Source organism: Poecilia reticulata, chromosome 4, assembly GCF_904066995.2.
Source record: "Poecilia reticulata chromosome 4, P_reticulata-male-v2, whole genome shotgun sequence".
NCBI classification, from domain to species: domain Eukaryota; kingdom Metazoa; phylum Chordata; class Actinopteri; order Cyprinodontiformes; family Poeciliidae; genus Poecilia; species Poecilia reticulata.
In genome coordinates, this window is record NC_088833.1 from 12,779,255 (window position 1) to 12,795,124 (window position 15,870).

The 15,870-nt window shown below is 37.2% G+C and overlaps 2 protein-coding genes across 8 annotated transcripts in view; one reads left to right on the forward strand and one right to left on the reverse strand.

Moving 5' to 3' along the window:
• The window catches only part of camsap2a (calmodulin regulated spectrin-associated protein family, member 2a), a 42,957-nt gene extending 34,175 nt beyond the window's left edge, over positions 1-8,782 (reverse strand). For 2 of the 5 annotated variants that reach the window (XM_081606246.1, XM_081606244.1), the window contains exons 1-2: positions 8,074-8,778; positions 4,091-4,350 (exon numbers count right to left, since the gene is read on the reverse strand). In XM_081606246.1, the coding sequence (XP_081462372.1) occupies positions 4,091-4,350; positions 8,074-8,212 (399 nt within the window). In that variant the 5' untranslated portion in view covers positions 8,213-8,778. Of the gene's footprint in view, positions 1-4,090; positions 4,351-8,073 lie in introns of all 5 variants that reach the window. The other 3 variants (XM_081606243.1, XM_081606245.1, XM_081606242.1) reach the window with 3 other exon arrangements.
• Positions 8,783-10,388: 1,606 nt separating this feature from the next.
• Positions 10,389-15,488, forward strand: ddx59 (DEAD (Asp-Glu-Ala-Asp) box polypeptide 59). 3 transcript variants are annotated; one of them, XM_008406802.2, is made up of 8 exons: positions 10,389-10,501; positions 10,758-11,581; positions 11,653-11,835; positions 11,935-12,024; positions 12,510-12,761; positions 14,113-14,265; positions 14,502-14,630; positions 14,808-15,488. In XM_008406802.2, the coding sequence occupies exons 2-8, from the start codon at positions 10,778-10,780 to the stop codon at positions 15,066-15,068; spliced, it is 1,872 nt and encodes a 623-aa protein (XP_008405024.2). In that variant the 5' UTR covers positions 10,389-10,501; positions 10,758-10,777; the 3' UTR covers positions 15,069-15,488. The 3 variants fall into 3 exon arrangements, with proteins under 3 accessions (XP_008405024.2, XP_081462384.1, XP_081462385.1); XM_081606259.1 differs by lacking the exon at positions 10,389-10,501 and having other exon boundaries at positions 11,191-11,323; positions 11,425-11,581; XM_081606258.1 differs by lacking the exon at positions 10,389-10,501 and having other exon boundaries at positions 10,508-11,581.
• Positions 15,489-15,870: the final 382 nt, after the last annotated feature.

A 15,870-nucleotide genomic window follows, 5' to 3' on the forward strand; every position in this document is an offset into this window, starting at 1 on the left:
AGCGCCTGTGTAAGATTCACATCTGTTACATCACATAGTTGAAAAGAAAAATGTAACCAACAAGTCTTTCTGAAAACTACTGCTGCTGCTGTTGGTATCCTTAACAGCTACATGCGCTAATTGAACACAACCCTATTTATCAATAGACTAAAATCAAGCTGGGCAAAACCTATTTTTTTTATTATATAAATCATAGTATGTTAGAAATCAATCCTTCACGTAATTTTTTGATTGCAAGTTTCTGGATTATTTGATCAAATTTCTTTGTCATTAAAGTATAATTATGGCTGAAGTACATAAACGGCCTTGAACAATAAAATCCTTGAATGTTTTACGTTCTGTCAGGTTAAATCATACTTTGCAGAACCACATTTTTCAAAAAAAAAAAGGCAGTTTTTCAAGTATGACTGCTGGTATTCACATCTAGAGTGAAATTTTTGTCCATTTTTTTTTTAGAAATAGCTCATACTGGATGAATGGAATTTATAAAGAACATTTGTCAAGTTTTGCCACAGATGTGATTTAAAATTGACTTGAACTGGGCCATACCAACATATTGTGTTTTCATCCAAATAGTACTGGTGTACTGAGCAGTACTAGTGTAGCTCTGACTGTATGTCTTTCCTATCCTGTATTAACTTTCTGTCTTTCTCTGGAGCAGCGTCTTGTTCCTGAAAAACTAATACTGGGTCCAGGAAAAAGGTAAATACTGCTCACCTGTGGGGTTGAGGACAAGCAATCCAAACACCATTGTTTCATTGTTGGGACTCTGTCTTAATGCTTTCTCTTAGTCTGTGACTTTTTTTTTGCATAAACCAGATTTGTTGAATACAATAACAATTCTGTCAACAGATTCTCCCACCTCTGCATGTCTTTATTTACAGCAACCCTCTTGTCTCTGATTAATGCTCTCCAGTCACAGCTTGCCAGTCTGATTTACGTACATGAAAGAATCATAGCCTGGACATGCATAATTTCCATCCACTTTGGTAAATAATAAAGTTATCACATTTTTTTCCCATAGTTACAGACTACACTTATCAGTAAGAACTCGTGTCATTTAGCTAGAATAAATTGTGTCCCACTACAATGGACAATCCTCTCCAATGCAAAACATCACCAACTAATTTACACTTCTAGCAGTAGCCACTAACATAACATGCCTTTCTTTTTAAAAACAATCATTTCTACACTCTCTTTCTCTAAATATAATCATTATCTTGATATGTTTTGAAAGTTATAATTTAAACTGTTCAGCTTTTTTGAAGAAATGCCATCTCAATGCAATCTCACCCCTTGACACTCAGTGTATTGCTAACGATGTTGGATTTACTTCCTTGCAAGAAATTCTGAACTGTATGTATTAAATTGAGAAGTGATGGATAAACAAGAATTTAAAGTGACTCAAAGTGATGCACAAATTTATCATATAACTAGTAAGTAGAATAATTTTCATCAGTATGTATCATATAGCGTGAATTAACAACCTGCTCCTTTGTGATGCTAATTCCCTAAGGCTATTGGTGGATATGAGCAGTGATAATTGAGGTGCAGAGCTGCCTTTGAGCAAGACAATTAACCACCAGAGCTGCAGTGCAGATCAGCTTGTTGGTATATTAAATGGTAGCAAGTGTTTGTGACCTGCTTCAGTGATCTGAGGAGCAATCTAGAGCTAATTTATATAACTGAATCTTGTTAAAAAGTGACATAAACGGACATGCATGAAAAGACAAAAATCTAAATTTTATGTATCTAGATTTCCTGTATTTTAGGTTCTAAAGTCACCCATAAAGAGTCTGAAGTAGTGCATGCATTCTACATTAAAAACACTCTGATGCAGCATTATTATCATGCAAAGAAATGTACCTATAATTGTACTCAGATTATTTGGAGGTAACTATGTAGGCTCCTTAATGTTTTGATGCTCATCAAAGTTGCACAGAAAGCCTTTGAAGCCAAAGGAATCGTCCAAACTAATCAGTGAGCATTTCTCTTCTAGTGTTGCTTTCTGTAAGCTTCAATGTATGAGGATAGAAACATGCCTTCAGACTGTCAGTCTAACCCTGCATTTCCTTATTTTACACTCTACAAGCCAATCAGGTAGAGAAGATAGAGCCTAGGATACAGAATCAGTGTGGGTGACTGAGTGGGTGGGATCTGCGATTCGATTTCTGCATCTTCACGTGTGCAAATTCATCACATGGCAGAAGACAGAAGGATGAGTGGGCAGAACAGCGACAAAAAAAGAGAGCGACAGAGAAAACACCACTGCAAAGCAAAGTCAAATTATAAACCCAGTGAAAATGTCAGATAATATGCAGTGTTATGACACAAGTCAGACATTATCAGCATCTCCATCTTCTGACCAACTGAGTGAGGCCGCTTTAGACATCACATAGACTTGCTTATTCCTAAAATTCTTTCCCTGGACACAAATTGCTGAGTTAGGAAGGATGCTTAGTAAAAAGTGCAGTGAAGCAAAATTGAATGAATCTACTCTAGCAGTTTTAACTGCAGGTAGGTGCTGAGTGTTCTGTTCTCTCAAAAGAAGTCACATGTTAAGGATGTTTTCTCCACATCTTCTAAAAGAGAAATCTTTTTCCTGTTTCTGGTCTTTGATAAGCCTAACCTCAACGGAGCACAGGAAGTGCAGCCCTGTCAAATTTTGACAGGCTGTAAATAATTGATGCTCCAATATGAAAAAGGTAAACAACCATCATGAAGTGGTGTGAAGGGATATGGCAGGTGACGGGGGGGAGGGGGAGGGCAGGGTGAAAGTTGAAAAAGAATAAAAGACGGAACTTGTTTGGCATTTCCCACTAATCTATCAACTCATTTTCACATTCACTAGAAACCCTGTCACACCTAAACGCTTTACATTATTCCCTGCTAACCAGTCAGTCAGGATCCATGCTGGGCTTGTTTCTGGTGTGAACCCCACTTACAGCTCAGGGTCAACTGAAAGACTCTTTGAAGTAATAAGGGATGGGTAATCCAGTACCCAGAAACCCCCACCCACCCCCAAAGATTAACAGATGGACATTACAGGTATAATATACACTTTTCCATTTTAGTGTGAAATTATACAAATACTAACTGCTTGTCTTCTTCTCTAGAAATCTGGCATGTAAACCCTGACGTAAAACTTAAATAACTTCTGAACTAGCATAGAGGAGAAATAAAAGCAGCAAGGGTCTACAAACAGACTGCAGGCACACTGTGCATTAATTGCATCTCAATTGCTATTCACTGAACCAGCACTGGATCCTACTGAGATTTTGCTCCAAAATAATGAGGAAACCTCATCCGAACTCAGCGGGAAGCCTTTAAAGCCATCTCATTTCAAACGCTGACAAATTAGTTAAAAATTATGGGGGAATACATCCTAAATGTATTGGAAATAAAACATAAGCACACAACAAAGTGCAGAGGTTGAAGTCAGAGTGTTCTGTTGAACCTTTGGTTCAAATCTTTGTTGAAATGCCCACATGCTGAGTGTTGTTTTGCATTTTCCTCAGGTTGTTGCTTGTAATGTTAATTATTATAGAACGTGGGAGTCCAGCTCCAGTCCTCGAGGGTCGGTGTCCTGCCAGCTTTAGATGTGTCTCTGCATCAGCACGGCTGATTCACATGGGCCACCTACTACCTGCTCCGCATGTTTAGGTTCTGCAGAAGCCTGCTAATGATCCGTCATCTGATTCAATCGTGTTGAACCAGGCAAAAAACAAAAACATGCAGGATACCGGCCCTTGAGGACTGCTACAAATACTTAAGTATCCAAACATTTTAAGACAGGTTGTTTTGAAAGTGCTTCATGCATTTTACATTCTCATAAAACAAACAAAAAGCACAAAAAATGAAATAGTAATTGTTTTGTCTTGTTTTAGCTAAAATACCTGCTTGTCCAGCTTCTGTCTTTTCTTAGTATAATGCTTGTAAGACATATGGAATGAGAAAAAAAAGGACTTGTGTACAAAACAGGCCTCTGTTGCTGAGAGAAAACTGTTCAGTATCCCTCCACACAAGGCATCAGATTTTGAGTCTAAATCCTGATGCCTACAAAAAAGAACCAATAAACAATGTATCTCACCATTTGTAGAGGCCTCTTTCGCAGGTCCCTCTCGGTGACCAGTCTGTCCTGGTCAGTGACGTAGAGACCGCGCTGAGCCAGCGCCTGGATGACGGCATCGTGGCCCAGCAGCGGCTTGGCAGCATCGCTCTTCAGGATGAGGCTGCCGGCCCTGCAGTACAGGTCAGCAGACAGCAGCAGGCTGGTCACAGGGGGCTTCAGGTGCTCCTGCTCATACTGGTCAGTGTAGAATGGGTCCTTTAGGTCTGCAGGGATGCTGTCTGTTCAATAGTGTGATAGAAAAAGGATGAATTTATAACTAAAAGGTTTTTTAAATCGCTTAGCAGGTTTAGCACAGAACTTATCTGGTAATGGGATAACCACAGAGCTATGACTTCTCTATGATTGGTTGTTAAAATATTAACACCATCCTTTTCAAAATCCAGTTTTAAGTAAAATCAAAATCTGAAGCAAAAATGGAACAAACATCAGACAAGAAAAATCTATTCACTTTTAGCCTTAGTTTCACAAATTAAAGAAGAAACGCAAAAGCAAAACTCAGGAAAGAAAGATAATAAACAAAACATAATGCACAAATTCTGACTAAATTAAAACATTAGTCATTGAATCTATCTCCTCCTTTCTGATACTCCTTCTTTGCTCTGCGTGTTTTTATTATCTCTTGACATGGATGCGTACGGATAGACCTTAGTGTTGCTATAGAAACTGCAGGAGGAGTGGAATCCGATCGATTCATCTCGTCTTTATCTGTGATGCTTTCAGTTCTCTGGGAAAACCCTCCACACCGCCTGCGTCTTCAAAGGGACTGGCTGCATGTGAGTGTTCGGCTGCATGTTCATCACCTCAGAGAAGTCAATGATAAAGTATTTGCCAAAATTAACTAGTATTTCACTAATTGTGCAAAAAAATATTCATTTTATTCAACCCACCCAGACTGACTTCACTTCATCAAATTAGCCTTTTGGACTGAAGCATTTGATTGCTGTAATAATAAACTCAAGTTATCACTGAGAAAGTAGCATGAGCTAAACAGAAACACAGCATGCATTTAGCATTTAACACTGATGTTATTTTCTCTACTACATGGCTCCGACAAACACAGACAAAAATCTATCAGTCACCTGTCTGACGGTCAAATACAAGGACATTTAGAGATTAACTCTGTGTGATTATGAATCAGGGATGCAGACACCAGAGCTTATTCAGATACTGCTTTTATTCCCCTTAAAAATACAGATTTTTTACACAATCTGTAAAAAAAAAGAAATGTAACTTCAGATTCTAATCTATAATTCTTCATTGTATGGTCAGATATTTACATTTGTTCCTGAAGGAACTGTCCTTTGGTTGTTATTCATCTCTGTATTTTAAGTATCTTTATATTTTAGTATTTACATACATAAGATAATCTATATCTTTATTTATATTTACAAACACTCTGTTTCCAGCTTTCAACATGTTTTTGTGTCAGGTTACAGACTTTTCCAGTTTGTAGACCATATAAATTTATGGAGATATTTCTTCAGTGATTAGTCAAAACAAGAAAGGAAGGGAAGAAGAAAAGAAGGAAGAAAGGAAGGAATGACAAATAAACGTATCCTTAGAAAGATTAATGGATAAAATGGAATAAAGCATAAGATACAAATATTTTCTAAGCAGTTTCATTTAATCATATTCAATAAATCTTCATAGAAACCCTGTCGCTTACCACTGGAAATAAGGTATTCATGGCATGCCACAATAGATCTGTGTCTGCATGATTCTAATAAATCACATCAGATGAATTGGTGCATTAAAAATGAGATCACTGTATGATGTGCAGCTTTCTGTGAGACGATCCACTGTGTGGTTTGTATCTTGTGCACACTTGCATATTCCTGATGTGCTCCTGCATTACTGCAATGAGTTAGACTAGATGAATGTGAACATTTGGTACAGCGTAGGCAGGGATCTGGATATGAGCCCGCTCACTGTCTTTTATTTCCCTGCCTCCCTCCCGCTCCCTGAGGAAGGCTATATTTTTGGAATCAACCCATTTCATTCAGTCCTGATTGAAAATACACAGAAGGTCTGCAAGGGATGTCATGTTTGCCGGCTTGTTACAAAACAGCAGCGAGAGAGGATGAGCCCTAACACACCAAGCTTTGCTGAATGCACCAGAGTAGATGGGCTAAACATTAAAATAGTGATCAGAGCAAGGTTTCTTTTTACTTTTATGTCAAAATGTCATACATTTCAAGTCCCAGACTTCCAGAGTTTTCAGTCTTAGACAGGCTTCCTGTCTACCTCAGGCACCACAGACACACAAACAAGGCAAAGAATTGCACATGCTACCTCCTAAGGGCAACACGGAGATATCAATTAAGCTTTCATGCATATTATTTCTCTCTCTGAGGGAGTACCCAGAGAGAACTTCATGCAGAAATTCAAACCCAGTACCTTCTTGGTGTCAGGTAACAGTGCTATTAAATGTCAATGTGAAAACACAGTTTTAAAACTTAAGACTTAAAAAAAAGACAAAGGAGTATACATAATCCGCTGGTTGGATGAAGCAAAGAATATGTGAATGAATTAACTCACAGATGAAGTGCTGAAAAGGAGGACAGTTGGATTAATGGATGGACTGGCAGGCAGGTCGACAAGCAGGTAGATTGATTGATGGACAAATTGATGGGGAAAAGAACAGACAAATGGAAGGACAAAGATAGACGAAATGGAGCATAAACGGACCAAAATGGGCAAATGTACAGAGAGAAATTTATGGACAGCTGACTGGCTTGATGGATGGATCAACAGAGAGAACAATAAATGAATGGCTGAATGGATAGAACTTTTTACATAACGGAACTTTTAGACAGGAAGTAAAGTGTACAAACAAAAGTTTTTTACTGGCTTTTTTTTCCTTTTTATCCAGGCCTGAATATAGTGGATCAAATTATGCGTTTAGTTGTTAACCATTAGATCCATTTAAAGCATAATGTTAAAACACAGACACTGACCCACCATTTACTTTCATCTATGTTGTCAGAGTAAGTTTGCAAATCATCATTATGGAACAAACCTTAATGCTTAAACTTCCATCACTCAAAGCCAAGCTCCCTCATTAAAAAGAAAACACTTCTGGACAATATGAAGTTCTCTGCAATCCCACTGCCAAGCAGACTTTGTCTGTTATCTGGAGCTGTAGAATATATTGTATTACAATCATCATACCAATAACAACAAGTCCAACATTGAGATTGCAACAAACTGCTTGACATCAGGATTGGGTAGACTTTTTTTTTACAGCATGTGTTATGCATTCAGCCTCTGCATGACAACATTACATTTGGCCAACTGGATGGGCTTTCCCTGATATTTATTCCCACACCGGACCTAGATCTTGGTGACCCAGATAGTAGAGCTCCAGGTGATTGTTGGAAACATCCGGATCATGGTATAAAAGATGAGCGATGGCTTAACTGAAATTAACCATCACAATATGGAACAATAATGACAAGGTTTCCTAACATAAATCAGCTCCACAATGTTCCATGCAGATACTGCTGGAAAATTATGTTTTATTCAAAATGTGATGTTTGTCTTTAGATTGTTTTTAACTTGGACGCAGAACGCAAAGAGTTGCTTATTTTAAGACAGTGCAACACCTATAAAACAAATGATTTTTTTTTTTTAATGTTCATTACAGAATATAAGATGGCCACAGGTGACAAAACTGCAGAGTACTGCTTATGAAAGAGGGCTAATGAAAACATAGCAGTGTAAATAAAAGGGAAGAAGCTACTTTTTAAAAGGAATTTTCGGGGGTCTAACAATAGGCCTACTGATACTGCCAGATATCTTTGTGTGCAGTGTTGATGAAATGATTGAATAATAAAACAGCCAAACAAAGAATTGAATAAACTATGTGAAATATTAAATGACATTTCTTATTTAAAATTATAATTAAGAGAAAATAAAGAAAATGGACAATATTGCCCTACCTGTTCCATATGCCTTGGACACCAGCCATCTGAGGCTGCAACAGATTTTGGCTCGGGAAAAGTCATAATGCTCGAAGGACTTTATCGCTGGAGCGACGAAGCTCTTCTTCGCATCCCTGACGTCCTGAACTTCACCCATATTTCCTCCGCCGATGCTGTATGCAGTCAACCCTAAGGGAGCATCCCACCACCGGAATGTATGGGGGAAAAAAACAATAGGAGGCTGTAACCTGGAGAGGTGAAATGACTCCTCACTGCTTATTGGCAGCCTCTTTCAGTCATAAGACGCACAGATGGTCGTGCTTTTGTCCTTCTCGCTCTTGCTGACAGAACGGGTCGCTAGTCCTGGGGTTTTCCATCCATTCTCTCAGTGGGACCAGCTGAAATGGACTCCGTCGGACAGGTTTTCGAGGTTTTCAGGAGGGTGGAAAAGCTGTTCTTTGACTCTAGAGAGAACAGCAACGTTTCCGTTATTTTGGTGGTGAAGCAGACAGCTTCTTTCTTATATATCTACAAAACATTGTAATTATAACCTGGCTATTCTGTCTTTGCGTTTTCATTCAGCATATCCTCTGCCGTTGTCCTGTCGCACCGCTTCGAGGTTCTCCAGTCCCGCACCTTTGTTGGGTAGTTCGCATGCGCACGTGGTGCCTTCTATTTCAGTCGGATAACACAACTTTTTAGAGTTCCTCACAGCTTTACGAGCTATTGTGTCAATTTGCGGACTTGGTTTCAGCAGATTATTAATAATGAATTACTTAATTATTAATTTATATTATTATTACAGCTTTCTTCTTTCTGAAGGTTAACAATCATGGTTTGATTAAATTAGTTTTCTTCTCTATTTTTACATCCTGAACGCACCTTAGCAGCATGTACTGAACGCGTTCATTATATCAGACATTTTAAGATTATTTGTAACAGCCAACATGTTAGTTTTGTATTATGCATGCTATATTGATATATAAAATATCTGGATACTTTATCCCACTATTAAGATACAGAACAGTGAACGTCCCATAAGAATCTTTTCAAGTGTTTTTACTTTCTTCATAACTGTCTCAACCATTTTTAGCTTCTCTTAGTTTTAGGTGCCTTTTTTTCTGTTATATGTTTAAATAAATTTGTAACATTTAAAAATATTATAAAAATACCATAGCACAGCACAGTTTTTACACATTATTCACATCAAATATGTCTGAAGGTTATCCACATCCATCCTCATATTTATTTTTTGATATGCAAGCTATCATAAAAAAACAAAACAAAATGTTGACAAAGATCATCTGTTCCTCTTTAAAGTGAAGAACAGTTACTAATAAAAAGACACATAGGCTACTCATTTTTTTCCTCACTGTCTGAAGTTAAATCAAACCACAGTTCTTCTCTTGCTTTAGGTTAAAAATAGTTCCTATATGTTAAATGCCAGAAAAGTTAGCAAACATATTTTTTATGAGATTTTTTAATTTTTTTTTTACTTTCTTTGAATTCAGAACTTTACATACATTTGGTCAGTAGCAGGGATAAACTGAGAAGTTTGGTCTAATTTAACATCAGACAGTGAGAAAAAAGTGTGTGTTCTTTTTATTTGATGGATGTAAACTTCTGTTTCAACCGTATACTGTATGTTGTGTAGTGAATGCTTTATTGCTTTATATATATATATATATATATATATATATATATATATATATATATATATATATATATATAGTTAAATTTTTCTAACTGCTATATAATGTAATTGATTTACTGAAAAGAAATGTGCTTAATTAGATTTTTATATGGTATGTTTATTTGCCTTTATCAGTGCATGATAAAGTCCCATTCCTGTCAGTTGGCACAACAAAAACAATGCACCTACATCTGAACTACAGTGCACCAGCAAGTTTTTTCAACTTTATTTTTCTTTTTATATCATAACATATATCATTCTTCACCTTTTGCTGTCACCTTAGCATATTTTCAGTTCTCAGAGGTGTATTTATGCTATGACCTTTAGAGATTTAATCATGAAAATAAGCTGAGCTGCACTTTTTTTGAGAAACAGAGGAACATTGCTACATTTATCTTACCAGTACTTGCATACAAATCAGCTTTGTTGTGTTTGTTTTATTGTTGGACATATTTACCGCTATTTATCTGTGAAAAATTTGTTTGGTTACACTGTGTATGAAAACAAAAATTATAAATAAATTATACATAAAAAGTTAAGATAAATTCAGCTTCATTACTGTTATATTTCATGTGTTGACCACAAAATTAAATATGCAATCGTTTATCAACTTTAACTCATTCCTTTTTTACCTTGTAGTATTAGATATTGTTTAAATAAACGAAGAACTACCTTACCCACATTGCAGTGCGTAATTACGTCATCACTGCGCGCTCTGTGGTTGTTTTGGAAGATTTGACGAGACTCGTGAAGGTATTCATGCTATCACCGTGTACTAAAGAGAAATTGATGATATTTTTCTTACATTTGTGAATTGTAATTGGTGAAAATATAATAATAGATATACAACACAAAACGTACAAAACGCTTGTGCCTTGCTCATAACGTTAGTGTGGCTTTACAAGACTTTAAAGTCACAGCAGCCATTCGGGGCGCTATCTTTTATCATTTATTCACCCTTTATTATTTGTATTTATTGTATTTTTTTCTTCACATTTCTACATCGTAGACCCCGTTTCCACCGCTTCAATGTTTATGCCAAGAGCACTGAAAGTAAAGAGACCTGTCCAGGAACCAGGGCACGGCTTAAATAAGAAAAGCAAGACTGATCAAGAGGATTGTGACCAAATAAACTTGCAGGCATCCACGCAGAAAGATGAAGCATGGGAAGACTTAAAAACACAGACTGACAAAGGGGAACATTTGACGGAGACCGCAAAATGGGAATCTGCAGCTCAGTCCTCCTCAGATGACGCAGAAGAAGAGGAACCAGTGAAATCTTTCAAAAAGAGCCAGAGATGGCCTGAGCCAGGAGAGCCTGTCTGTGTGATGTGCGGACGTTATGGGGAGTACATATGTGATGCTACTGATAATGATGTTTGCAGCCTTGAATGCAAAGCCAATCATTTACTGCAAATGGGAATTAGGACTGGAGATGATGCCTTTAATTTCAAGGATAAAAACACAGATGGAATGACTTCTCAGCCTCACCATCCAGCCATAAATCTGGGTACAAGTGAAGCAGGCTATTCCTACAGGGAAGATCCGTTCATCTCCGGCCTCACAGATGAACAGGTGGAACGAATTAGATTGGAGCTTGGCATTAAAACCGAGGGAAAAGATGTCCGAAGACCTATTGTTGAGTTTGAACACTGTGGTTTTCCATCCCTGTTAAGTGGCAACCTGAAAAAAGCTGGTTATGAGGCTCCAACGCCGGTCCAGATGCAGATGGTGCCTGTTGGCCTCACAGGGAGGGATGTGATAGCCAGCGCTGACACAGGATCAGGGAAGACCATAGCTTTCCTGCTGCCTGTGGTTGTGAGAGCCCTAGAGGTAAGGTAATCTAACCTCCTTCACAGGAAGATGTCAGAAACTGAGTCATTCTTTTTCATTGTTACTTTCAGGAAGCAGCTCATGGCGTATGCAGCCCATTGGGTCTGATCCTGACCCCCACCAGAGAGCTGGCCATACAGATAGAGAGACAGGCCAAGGAGCTGGTGATGGGCATCCCTAACATGAGAACAGCCCTGCTTGTGGGAGGCATGCCTCTTCCCCCGCAGCTGCACCGCCTCAAGAGCAGCATCAAAGTAAAGTCCCTGTTTTTCACTCCAGTCAAAGCATTGTTTTGTGAAATTTTGTAGCATTTCTTCCCCATCATCATGTTGGTTTCTCTTAATCTCCGTTAGATTGTTATTGCTACGCCTGGGAGGCTCATTGAAATCCTGAAGCAAAAAGCACTTAAACTTGACAAAGTAAAGATTTTGGTGGTTGATGAGGTAAGGCAACTTTAATATAATGCTTTGAAAATATCTATTCATACCCATTGAACTTTTTCCCATTTTGTCATTTTTATAACACAAAAACATGGCGGACTGCCCTAGTGCCCCGGCAAACAAGCTAAGCAGGTTTTCTGGAGTAAGCCTATGTAGTGTACAGGGGTTACTTTTCTACTTTGTATTGATCTATCATTTAAAATCCAGATAAAATACCAATAAAATTCAGATTGTAGCAATGTACAACAGTTTAAAAAGTATAAGTTATCATAGGCCCTGTAAAAAGGAGAGTCTTCCTAGCTTGGCACTTCTAAAACAAACAAAAAAATTCCTCTTGATTAATGTTTGCAGTTTCAGAGACAAGTCAATAATAGTGGTGAAAAAGTACTTGAAGATATGTAGCTCCATGGTAACAAAGACTAGCTAATCTTTTATAATTATATCCTGAAAATCCTTTCACAACATGACTCCTGTGGTGTATCTTTTAGGTTGACACCATGTTGAAGATGGGCTTCCAGCAACAAGTTCTGGAGGTTCTGGAGCATGTTACAGAGGAACACCAGACTCTACTGGCTTCGGCCACTATCCCAGCAGGGACGGAGGACTTGGCTGCTCGCTTGGTCCATGACCCTGTACGCATTGTCATCGGTGAGAAGAACCAACCGTGTGCTAACGTCAGGCAGATCCTACTTTGGGTGGAGGAACCCTCTAAGAAGAAGAAGCTGTTTGAAATTCTTAATGTAAGTTTATATTTGTTAGCTTTATTTGTAAAAGCTAAAGGCAAAAATTGCTTAAGTTTTAGGGTAAAAGGAGAGATCTTGGATGGAGTGTCACTGTAACCTTATTTCCATTTCCTGCTTAGGTTTCAAAATTGGTCTTTGTTTTTGTATAAGATCTTGGTGTACTACAAAGAACAAATCCAACTTGTTTAGAGAGTAGCACAAGAAGTATTGTAGTTGGAGATTTGACATTTGTTTTGCTAATCACACCCATATTTTCGTCTTTGTTCTTATCTCCCAGTCCTGTCATGTACGGGTACCAGCTTATTTTTAATTTTTTTTGTTGGCAACTGTATGTAGGAATTCCTTAAACTCCAACAACCAGTCTCCCTTAGCACCATGTTTATACTGCAATTACCTCAGTCCAGGAATCCAAGTAATGGCCCACAACATTTATCCAAAGAAAGGAGAAGGGGGTCTGCTCTATTTGATCCAGGGCAAAACTGTTAAGCCATAGTTTACCTGAGAATAACCTCACTTTTAGAAGAATTACAGAACTCTTTTAGTACTAAGTGGAAAATAACTCTGTAAAGACAGGGGCAAGTGTATGAGAAATACAAAACTATGGTGCCAATATGATTTTAAAAAGGAGAAATCGGTTACTCCAAACATAAATTGAAATGTGGCTAAAAAGTTCATTTGTTTCAAAAATTCTATTAATGAAGGAAATTGATATTATATACATTCATTATACAGTGTTTATTTTTTGTATTTCAATGAATGTGGTTTTCAACTTATTACTTAATATTATTACTTATTATGTTTGCAAAAAAATTAAAGCACTTAAAAATGCTTTATAAAGTTTCTCCTGGTGTGTTATATTTGCTAAGTATTTTCAAATGGCAGCAAATCCAGCTCAAACATATGATGGAGGATTTGTATTTGGACTCTGCAGTTTTTTTTTTACTATCAGCCTATAAAATGGCTAAAAAAACCCAGTCATTATTAAATAAATTAAAATATTATTGAAAAGTTCATTTATTTTAGTAACTAAATTCACTAAATGGAACATAGATTAATGACAGACATCTTCAGTCTTTTATTTCTGTTTTTTTTATTACTTGTAATGAAAACATAATATTTAAGATGAAAGCATTATATCAGCCCATTAAGAAAAATATTTCTAATACAGTGGGCTTATTGAAAAGTATGTTTAATACCTGCTTAATAGATATTCTTTTCAAAAGGTACTTTTAATTTGATAAATGAGCCTCATTCTAATTCGCTGGATACGGCCATAATCACTGTAGCCATACATTCTGTTAGTGCAGCAACTTTATGGTTGTAATAAATACAGTTTCCATCCTCCTAGGATAACAAACTGTTCCAGCCTCCAGTCGTGGTGTTTGTCGACTGTAAACTGGGTGCCGATCTCCTGTGTGAGGCAGTTGCCAAGGTGACGGGCCTAACTACTGTAGCAATTCACTCTGACAAAAACCAGAGGGAGCGCAACCGCATCCTTAAGGTGAGGTTAACGGCATGCAGAATATTGATACATGGAAGAATAAAAGAGCTCCAAGTGTTCACTGAAAAAGATCGATGTTCTTGAATTAATAATTGTAGTTACTCAACCACGGACCTACCAATGTTCCATTATTCTACATTTTAATCTAGTAAAATTCATTGTAATATTTTTAGACCCAGCAAAGCTCATACAGTCTGTCAAGTTTCTGTTGTGTAAAATGTGTTTTGATTTTTTAGGGTCTTCTGGATGGAGACTTTGAAGTAGTAATCAGTACAGGTGTGCTGGGCAGAGGACTAGACCTTGTCAACGTGAGATTAGTGGTTAACTTTGACATGCCAAACACAATGGATGAGTATGTGCATCAGGTTAGTGAACTAATCTCATACTTCACTCAAAATTACTGTATAGGTTATAACTAGAACATTACAGATTGAAAAAAAAAATCTAATAATGTTGTTAATTCTTATTATTTTTGTAGCATTTTGGATATAAATGGAACACAGAATAATTCTCCTATTTCATCTTTTATGTTTCCTCACCAGGTGGGGAGGGCGGGAAGGCTGGGCCACAGGGGAACAGCGATCACCTTCCTGAACAACAACAACAAACGGCTGTTCCTGGAGGTGGTGAACAGGGTCAAACCCACTGGGTCCATCCTGCCCCCTCAGCTCCTAAACTCACCATACCTCTTTGAACAACAGAAGAGGGAAAGTCAGAAGAACAAGATGCAACATGACGACATACTGGTTACTAAAAACAACCTCTTGGACATCATAAAGAAACATGACCGTCGCAAGAAGTAACTGATTGGTCAAACCTGTACTAGGGTTTTCTGTTTATTATAAAGATATTAAATGTTAAGTTTGTGTTTTGTTTAATTACAAATAAACATGTATTTTCTAGTTTGACTATCCCTTTTTGTAAACATTGTAAGAATGCAGCTACAGCTACTAAAGTTATGAATTGAAAATGTTCTCATTTTCTTTGGATTTCATGCAATTAGTTTCCACTTGATAAAAAAATTTATTTTTATAATTGTGTGTTTATGTTTGAAATTCTTTCATAAGATTATGGGCTGTTTGACCCCCAAAATACTCAGGTGGCACTATGCCTCTGGTTAGTGGCCAACACAGTGAAGCTGTGTTGAGCAAATTATTATCTATCTTTTTGTAAAATCTTTTCAACAAATAAAGTTTGATTAATTTGTTTCTTTTTGAGAAAAATAGTGTGTGTGTTTTTTTTTTAAAGATACTTGTCAGTAGTGTATTTTTAAAAATGTACACTGACAATAAAAAGCACTGCTGAGTAATAAGATTGGCTTTCTCCACAGCATTTCACAAGATGCATTTATAAAAAGTGCACTAGAAATAAAATAACTGCTATGTGCGTATTTCGTCAATGACATCACAATGGCTACAAGAATAGAGTCGGTCAGTTGGGATACTTGGCAAAAGTATGACAAGGGATGAGTGGGTTCTAAAATATTGTGATTTTGAAGCATAATTTAATTTCAGTCTGAATCCTTTTTATAAACTACTCTTGTTTTAATTGCTGCCTTAATCCTTAATAGATGTCACAAGGGAAGGCAGATTTATCCTAGCTATT

Bases quoted from the DNA above. Each gene is read 5' to 3' on its own strand.
- ddx59 (XM_008406802.2), top strand. From the start codon at position 10,778: ATGTTTATGCCAAGAGCACTGAAAGTAAAGAGACCTGTCCAGGAACCA. The intron at 11,836-11,934 runs GTAAAGTCCCTG...AATCTCCGTTAG, and splicing joins GCCTCAAGAGCAGCATCAAA to ATTGTTATTGCTACGCCTGG. The intron at 14,631-14,807 runs GTTAGTGAACTA...TTTCCTCACCAG, and splicing joins TGGATGAGTATGTGCATCAG to GTGGGGAGGGCGGGAAGGCT.